This window comes from Aulonocara sp. 'chitande type north' Nkhata Bay, linkage group LG2, assembly GCF_057382095.1.
Source record: "Aulonocara sp. 'chitande type north' Nkhata Bay isolate Kocher_YH1m ecotype deep benthic linkage group LG2, A_spYH_male_GT1.1, whole genome shotgun sequence".
NCBI lineage: Eukaryota > Metazoa > Chordata > Actinopteri > Cichliformes > Cichlidae > Aulonocara > Aulonocara sp. 'chitande type north' Nkhata Bay.
The window spans coordinates 30,455,806-30,465,009 of NC_141345.1; the positions used below are offsets into that span (position 1 = coordinate 30,455,806).

General features: G+C 40.4%; 1 protein-coding gene across 2 annotated transcripts in view; it reads left to right on the forward strand.

The window, feature by feature from the left end:
• sec24b (SEC24 homolog B, COPII coat complex component) overlaps positions 1–5,902 on the forward strand; it is a 28,500-nt gene extending 22,598 nt beyond the window's left edge. For both annotated transcript variants that reach the window (XM_086258790.1, XM_086258797.1), the window contains 4 exons: positions 47–151; positions 1,046–1,138; positions 1,767–1,870; positions 4,878–5,902. In XM_086258790.1, the coding sequence (XP_086114916.1) occupies positions 47–151; positions 1,046–1,138; positions 1,767–1,870; positions 4,878–4,992 (417 nt within the window). In that variant the 3' untranslated portion in view covers positions 4,993–5,902. The remainder of the gene's footprint in view (positions 1–46; positions 152–1,045; positions 1,139–1,766; positions 1,871–4,877) is intronic.
• Positions 5,903–9,204: the final 3,302 nt, after the last annotated feature.

Sequence of the window (9,204 nt, forward strand, 5' to 3'; positions counted from 1 at the left end):
AGTAAAGCTGTTTTTATACTCTGCTCACAAGTTGTCTGACCTGCAGGGGGCGCTTCATCTGAACGATACCGTAGTCCCTCAGCCTCATCTGCTCCACCTGTCTGCTGAGAGGCTGAGCAGAGATGGAGCTTTCCTCATGGACTGTGGCAACGTAAGCTCCGAGAAGTCTTTATTTCACCTCGTTTATATTTTTCACGTCTCTGTCTTCTCACCATCTAGTCCTTTAATAAAATGCAATAAACCTTAGGTCATAATTTAGAGCAAATCAAAGAGAAGTTATCTTTGCCTGAAATAATATGTGATGGCTTGAGGACTGGAGTTGGGATTTATCGTCTCATTATTTGCCTCGGAGTAACATCAGCAGCAGCACTGGAGCCCAGTTTTCATTAAGTTTAATGTCACATAATTTAATTTAAAGGGATTTTCCACTGGAGCAAATTAAATACAGAAAGAAACCGAAACACTCCAATCTTCAGACTATCACTGGAAAGTATCAGTAATAAATGGAGGGTAGTTAGATGTTTGAAGTTTAAACTTGGTACCAAATCTAATTTCTGAGTGAACTTCTCACTAGTGCAATGGCGTATTTGGTGGCAATAAAGATTTTTTTTTAAAAGGTGGGAGGGTTTTAATATTACAAAAAACAAACAAACAAGGCAAAACATAAAGCCACACATTTATTGAAAATAAAAAAACTTACAAGAAAAAACTCAAAGTTAAGAGAAAGAATTATAAATTTCTAATCTATGAGGAAAAAACATTTATGAGAAAAACAGTCAAATTTATGGGAGGATGCATACGAAGGGGGGAATTGATAAGAAATAGAAATTTATGGGAAAAACCCTAGAAAAAACTAAAAGAGAAAATTATTGTTATAATTGTTTTGTTATTATTTTTTCTTCCTCACTGTCATAGTTTAGAGTGGTGATATTAATAACATTGGCCCTGCTGGCTCTTTAGTTATGGCAGATTAAGACGCACACATGTCAGAGTGTGTAGAAAGTATACTGTGCGGTAATGCTCCTCTTCTCTTCTGCCTGTCCAGGTGTTTTATCTGTGGATTGGCAAATGCTGCAACGAAATGTTCATCCGAGATGTTTTGGGCTGCCCGAACTACGCTTCAATTCCCCCCAACATGGTCAGTAAGACTCATTTGAGTAGAAGTACACATGCAAACAGTTCAAAGAGACAATTAATCTTTTGAAGTACAATGAAGCTTTTATTTTCCCTCTACATCCAGCACATCAGGACGTTACAGAGAAGTGTGATTAGGGAAATGTCTGTACTGACACACACACACACGCGTGTGTGCGCCGCCCAGTCGCTGGCTGAATGATGCAATGCGACATTTTGTTTCCCCTGAAAATGACTCACAGTTGAGCTCCACAGTGAAGGAGCTGTGTTTCTGTTCACTTAGTTAGAAAAAAACAACTTGTCCAGCAGAACAGACTTGCTGATGTAGCTTTTCTGCTTTTTTAACAAACTGTGCAGCCACCTAGAAAGTTCTGTCATTACCACGCCGAGGGCCTGATGGCAACACCCAGAGCAAACGGCGAGTCAGCACTTGTTTATGCTTATTTTATCTTTCTAGCAAGGGGTCAGTGCCTCATAGATCCACCTACAAGCCCACACTCCCCACCACAGGCATGTTCCCGTTAACCACATTGTATGGCTGGGGTTGACTGTGTGAATCTGCGCTATCTGAAACACGCCACTAACAACAGCGTTGTTGTTTTGTTTCCCCTCTTGTCCTCTTTGGTTCCTAGAGTCACATTCCGGAGCTGGAGACTCCTCTCTCTGAGAGGGTGCGAGCTTTCCTCGACTGGCTCCACGACAACCGAGCGTTCAGCTCCACGATACATGTCGTCAAGTAAGCACTGCCGCACATCTGGACTCATATCTGACTGTTTGCAAACACACTGGAAACTGTGCTTCTTCTTCAGGGCAGTCACAGATATACATAGACAGCTTGTTTTGTTCTTTTTTTTTTAATTGCGTGAAATGGATCTCACATATTGCTTTAATACAAAATCTGAGGTCACTGAAGGAAAAAGTGTTGAGTTGCTCTGTCGCCAAAGACGGAACTGCAGAAAACTGAGGTTTGAAGTGTAAAGCAGGGATTGTGCTCTGTTGGGAACACAGAGAGTTGCTGACCCCAAGCGAGCAGTCATTTGTGTTTTACTTGTTTAAAGTCGCCTCAGGGCCTCACATGTCATAAAAGATTGCAGGCACACAGCCTATCGTGGCATCAACCACTGGTTTTGGACTCATTTTGAAGGTTCAGCATTAGTGTTTTGGCCACCGCCATGTTAGCCTGAACCTGTGTTTTTAAACTGTACACAAAGACACCTGGTAATGAGTGCGAACTAAGAGACTGACGAAATCCTAAAACTTCACTTAAACTGGAGCACAGGCTCTGTGGATGCTGTGTCAGGACAGCTGCACAGTGAGCCGTTACTACTGGACACTGAGCTGGCTTATTACTGACAGAAAAAAGTAGGCAATAATTTTTGGAAGTAATAAACTTCAAATTAAAAAGAATCATCTCTCATTCCTGTGAACCTCCGGGTTCAGCGTTAAGTTTAATGTTCCAGTCATGTGATAGGTGCCTTTTTATATCTATCGGCTACTTGGCCAAATTAAATCTGACATTCTGTTGAGGTTCATGAGGAAATAAAGCAAATAAAGAACATTACGATTGTCTGATACTGCACATCCTCTCCGAGTTCGCCCTTCTGCTTCGTCACCTCCCTGGAATCTCGTAAATCCAGATAGTGAGCTGCTCTGATTGGCATTGAACAGAAACTAGGTGTGGACAGTTTCATATAGCAGAGATCGGCACGAGGTTGACGGAAAAGTATTTCCGAAGTGTAAACACAAAGACAAAGTGAGCATTGAGGTCACAGATTGACAGCGGCGGTAAAGTCATCCGCAGGGAACGCATTGTTTCGGTTTCCTCTCTCTCCTCCTCTTGGTGGTACGGCATTGTTGCTTAGCCACATGTTTACATGACATGTTAGTAAAAATGCACTGAGTGGTATTTGAACAGATGTTTGCGTGATGACAGGACTTAATGATCTGAAATGACAGGAACTACGAGAGAGATTTGACAAAAGAATTAAAAACGGCTCTTAAAGTGGTTTCAAGTTCTCTGTGACTTCGAACCTCTCAGTTGTTGATATGTTTGTTTGTTTTTTTAATGATATTAAAAGTGCAAGAACTTTAAAGAGTGGCTAAAATATTCAAGGAAGCAATGTTCGAATATTTGAAAAAGCGGATGGGCACCTGACAGAGAAGCCAATGGATGTGTAGTTAAAGGGATCTATTCTCCTCATTTCCACCTCCGTGTTTGGACTTGATCTCTGCTAGAGTAGCTCTGCATGAGTCATAGTTCACAATAATCCACCCTTCTTCATGAAATGATGGCTTGCAGTTCTATCAGATTGTACTTCAACATTTCAGAAGTGTCCCAGAAGCAGCTCTCAACTCGACATCATTCAGAATGATGTGGACAGGAAGTCGGACACTAGAATGGCATAAAAAATACGTCACTTTTCAGATTAAAAGCCTTAAGAATTAACACCATGTTTCTGAAAGACTCCTGGTGTTATTTGATGCTCCGTGAAGGAAGGGACAAAGCATTTAAAGCCTTCATCTCATGGACATGCACCCAGTTTATTCCCAGGGGGACACAAGCTGTTTAAGGTTTTCTCCCTTTAAGCCAGTTTTTTTCTGACTGGCCAGAGCTTTGCCTGAGGTGACTGTGTTAGCCAATCCTGCTCTCTGTGAGATCATACAGAGCAAAGAGTAGAAGAAAACAGCTTTTAGGGTCGTTTGCAACCTGAACTTTTGGCTCAGAGAGATTACTACAGCATAAAAAGTACATTTAAAGCATCGACCCCTGTATTTCTGCGTATATGTACAAGTATGTCCTGGTTTGACTGAGCTCATGTTCTGCTCCGCCTGAGCCTTGTTGATGGTGTTTCCCCCTTTTTTGGTCCAGACATCAAAGCTGTGTGCCTGTTACTGCCAGAGCGCTTACGTGGCAGAATGACATTTACACGTAAGACCGTCATCTCTGTTTTTTTTAGACACACTGTAGGTATCAGTTAAACAATGAAGAGGTGCGCAATGAGCTGTTTATAAGCATAGCAACAAAGGGGCAAAAGAGGCAGACGGCTAAGCAGCAGAGAGCTACATCTTTATTGTTTATGTGGGACTTTCTAAAGCCTGTTAAATGTCAAATAAATAAAAATATCACACCACATTATCTCCAGAGCTCAAGGCGGCTCCTTAATAGCTCTTGTTTTGTCACTTTTATAACATTTCATTCTGGCAAATCTCAGTTTTGGGTTTTTTTTTGCATTGGGAATATATTTCTCAAAGTAAAGCCAAGGTCTGACTACAAGCAGTTGCGAGCTCTGAGAGAGAAACCAGACGTCAGATCAGACGTTCAGTTTCTGCTCTTGTAAGTCGGGTTAGAGAAGCCAGCAACGTCTCGCCCAGCCTGGGAACTCGTCCTTCATGGATGTCTTTTTGAAATTAAAGACAGACATTTAAAAAAAAAAAAAAAAGAGAAGATGAAAAAAACAGGCAGGGAGGGCTTTGGCTCTGACTGCTGAATAGGTGGTCCTGAGGAGGTGGCTCCGCAAACTCTTAGAGAAAAACTCTCATGCTGGGGATTTGTACGAACAGCTGTCAGTTCAGAGTCAGTGAGGTAGAAGATGCAGGAGAGTGTTGTGTTTAAGAGCTGACATGTCAGCAATGCTTCAAGTTATGTGGAATAGATTCCAACACTTCTTAGACTTACAGAGCATTAAAATGTACAAACCAGTTTCTTCTTTCCCTTTAATGCATTTTTTCCTTCTTTCCCGCAGAGATGATGCCTCTGCTAAAGCCACTTTGTTCCAGCACCTGGTGGAGGACCGGTCAGAGTGGGCTTCTTCCTATCATGAATTCCTGCAGCACATTCAGCAGCAAGTGTCCAAGTAGACTCCCATCACGCTGAGAAAAACTTTGACCACTAGATTCCTTAAACAAGAGCGTGAAAGGACTTGTAACCTGATAGAGTGAAAGCTAGTGTTAGCCAGCAATGGACACCCATCGCTGCGTCAGACCAGTTTTAGCGAGGTGAGTTTCCTCCCCTTCTTTTAAACGGTCTCATTCAAATCAAAGCTTGTTGGTCACCTGCGATTAGACCAGCAGAAGGGGAGGGAAGAGGTAGTTTTAGAAAAGAATAACGAGTTACCGAAAAGAATGAATGAACGAATGAAATTGCTAAAAAACAAACATCCTGCAGCGGCTCTTGCCGCCTCTTTAACCACTGTCAAACATTTTAACCTTCTCGTAAATCCATCGCTCCCGAGAGGAGGAGGAGAAAGTCGAGCCAAGAAGATGCCACTTCAACATCTTTTATTTCAGTTTGTTTTGTGAGCCTAAAATGTAGCTTGTGCTTTTTCTTTCTTTTTCTTTCCTTTTTTTTTTTTTAAATTTCCCGATACATTCCCTTCCCTTTGTTTCATTTCAAGACTGTTTTGAAAACACTGGAGAACAGAAACAAAAATCGGGCATGTGCTTTGAACGGCGACACGCATGCCGCCTTTTTGTCCGCTGCTAGTCTGCTGATGAGCGACGGCTGCCGGGAACGTGATGGGACACCAGTCGGATGTTTAACCCTCCCGTCGGCTCCGTCTTCTCTGCTCCGCTTTATGAACTCCCGAGTTGTTGAGATCGCTCTCCATAAACTTTCCCCCACCCGCCGGCAGTCTTCTCTTCATTTGTTTTATCTTTTTTTCTCCAGGCGCTAACTAAGTTGCTACCCACTTTGTAACTACTGAAAGAATCTTTTATGTGTGATTATTTATGAACCAGCTTATTAAATAAAGACAAAAACAGAACTCTGCTTGTTTCGTGTGACGTGATTATTGATATTACCCCATCAGCCCAATGACTAAGCACTCGGTTTCTTCAAAAAGGGGATCCTTCAACATGAATTTCATTTAAGGGAAAAGGAAGAAGTCACCCAGTGACCTAATCTTGAAATGACACAAGGAGATGACCTTGAATAAGGAAGTGGCCTAATTCAAATTGGCCACTGTTTTAAAATTTATTTTCTTGGCAGAGTTGCAAAGCCTTTTTGGACAGCATCTCATATCATTCCAGACTGGTTGTGCTGGTGTTGCCACAGCTTTCATCTAATTTTCTCAAGAAGTTGGGTGAAGTAACCCAGACCTTGTGGTCAAATGGAAATATTACAGCAGGGTTAGCCACAGAATTAGCCAGGTGAAGACTCCAATCTGGACCCCATAAATGTTGGACTTTATGTTTTCATAAGTTTTACAACTTTTGCTAATGATAAAGACTTCCCGGGCTTTTCAAAACAGGTAATTCTTTTTTTTACTTTTTTCTTTTAAATACTAAACTAGCCTAAAAGTGGAATAAAATAAAAGCTTTCTGAAATTTTATAATTGTTGCAAAGTCTGTGAAATTAGTTACCAGACCTAATTTTACACATTAATTTACTCACACTGAAGGATTTCTTTCATTTACTCTAGCAGCATGTCTTAATCATTTATAAATACTGCGATGTGCTTTTCTCACATTAAGATGTCTCGGTTAAACGTCTTCACACTGACAGGAAGTGGAATATCTTATGCTCAAAGCAGGCTGTATAATGTAAAGCGAGTTTAACCGTCCTTTGTGAATGCAGAGGAAATAATGTCCCATAAATCGTGTGAAGAACTTAGATTTGTGTTCACTGTTATGTTTTTCACCAGTGGCTCTTATTAAAGTGATCTAAATGAAGCAACACAGTAAACACACATATTTAACCAAACTGGGGTGAACTAAGATGCACCTTTTATTTCTGGGGTGAAGCTGAAGTGATTCGGAAACAAAGGAAGTAATATTTTGTCGTAGGTATCTAAAAAAAAAAAAAAAAAAAATGAGAGTGATAGTTATTTTCTTATGTGAACAAAATGGCCTCAATGGCCACAGACTGTTCTTTTTAGTTAATCACTTTGTGCTCGTCATGAAACAGATGATTGGTTTCAGAATCAGTGTGTTCTTGAGGCACGCTTGGTTTAGGCTGATGTGATATTTCTGAGGAAAAACTTCAGCAGGTAACCAGATAAAAGCTTTGCTTCTATGTTTTTGCTCTTACTGCATCTTCAACTTTTGAGTGTGTTAGATTTAAGCAGCAATGTTTTTGTAGGAAAAGTTATGAAAGGATTTCCTTCAGGACATTTGAACTTGTGGTTTACAGTCAATGTTTACTGTATGTGTCCAAGCTTGTATTTTAAAACAATGTTGTTTGGAGGCAGGTTTTTGTATTTACTGATTTTACTCTTTTGCTACAAACACCGAGCAGCAGGGCATTTCCTCTCGTGTAAACATAAAATTGAATCATCTCTAAAAAAGAAAGCAAAAAACAGCAAGCTCTTAATACGTTTAGAGGCTATTTGTGGAAGTTTGGGGTTGACTTTGGCGTTGTCTTTCCTTTCTCACCATTCCCAACAGGATACAAATTTCCGTTTTGTGCTCTGATATAGAAACAGCCTGTGCTACAAATCCGCTTACGCTCGACTGTGTTTGCTTCCAAGTCTGTGTGATGGACATTTTAATCATTTTAATTTTGATTTCCTATAAGCTTTATTTGCAGCATCCTTCATCAAAATGCCCAGAGTGCCTAACACAGTGTAACTTTAGTTTTTATCTCTTCTCTGCATCATGCCGTGGACTCTGTTTCCTGAAACGCTGGGTGCAAAACAACAAATAAAATCAGAGAGGTGAAAAATGTGATTGCCTTTTAAATATCTGCTCAACAACGTGTTTATTTAAGAAAGAACAAGAAGATGGGTGCAAATTTATCAAAGTGTAACACTCTGTTGCAACATGAAAAACAGAGTGTTTCCCCATTCTTACTTGATGATTTCACCTGCTTCGCCGTTCCGGGCGTCCTCTCTTGGGTTTCCTCTTTGATTATGCTCCAGGTTTTTCTGGTAGGTGACGAGTCTGGAATGAAGACTGATCAGTTTAGTTCTAGATGTTCCTTTACTTTGAAGTCATGCTGTTGGAACAAGCGCACGATGCATTTTTGGCTTTGTCTTCCTGAAATAAGTAAGAAGCTGTCTGTTTGCCCAAAGCTTGTATACAACATTCAGTCTCCTTTACAGATGTGCAACCATCCAATCACAGATTGAGCATCTGTGATTTCTAGTTTTCTACTGTGTGAGTGGTTCAAGGAAGGTCGTAGAGTTTCTTGGTCTGAGTTTTGGCTCATGTGTCCAGAAACTTATCTGGAATTTCATGATCCTTTCTCTCTAATAAATCAGAATTCCGATCACACATCCAGGGTGTCGATCCTCATCTATGTGCACTTTAAGTAAACAAAAAACAGATTTTAGCTTCAGAGTGGGAGTAAAATTCATTTTTCTGCAGTTTTGAACAGAGATTTAATGTGTTTTTGAACCCTGAAAATTTCATGTGAATAGGTCTTGGACTAATAAACTAATGCTGAAGAAGAGCATTAATTTCACACCTCTGTACTCTTGAAACATAATTTTAATTATATAAATGTGAAATATTGCATTGCTTCATTAAATGTACAAAGTTATTATACATGAAGGACGTCATGCAAAGAGCTGGCACTCAGTATTTCTAAATTTGACCATTTTCAGTCTTTTTGTATTTTCAGCACCAGGGTTGAAATTGGAGTAAATCCCATGAGATGTTAAAAACCTGCATTTAAATCAAGACTACGCCTGAATGGGCAAACACTGCTTTCCTTGTGCTGTTATTCTCCCGAGCTGGAAAATATCAAATCAGTTTTCACTTGTTTTTTTAGCCTCGTCAGTCCATTAAACACAGCCCCTGTGTGAGAATTTGTTTTCCGTAAGTGAGGTGCTTTTAGACGGAGCTGTGAAATGCTGGCAGCAAACACACAAACAGCCCGTGAACTGTTCTCAAACAGATCTGGCTCCCATATGGTCTGACTGCTGCTGTTCTCATGGAAAACTGGACCCGGGAAATCTCAAATATTTTAAGACCAGAAGAAGTTGAAAAAGTTGTCTTAAGTGGCCTCACATTTTTGTTTTTGACTTTTAAAAACATAGTTCAGTCTAAGATATGAGAAAGCTTGTTGGGAAGAAGAAAAAAAGGCCACACCCGGCTGGAAAGGGGCGTTGGAAAGTCATGTAGAGCACT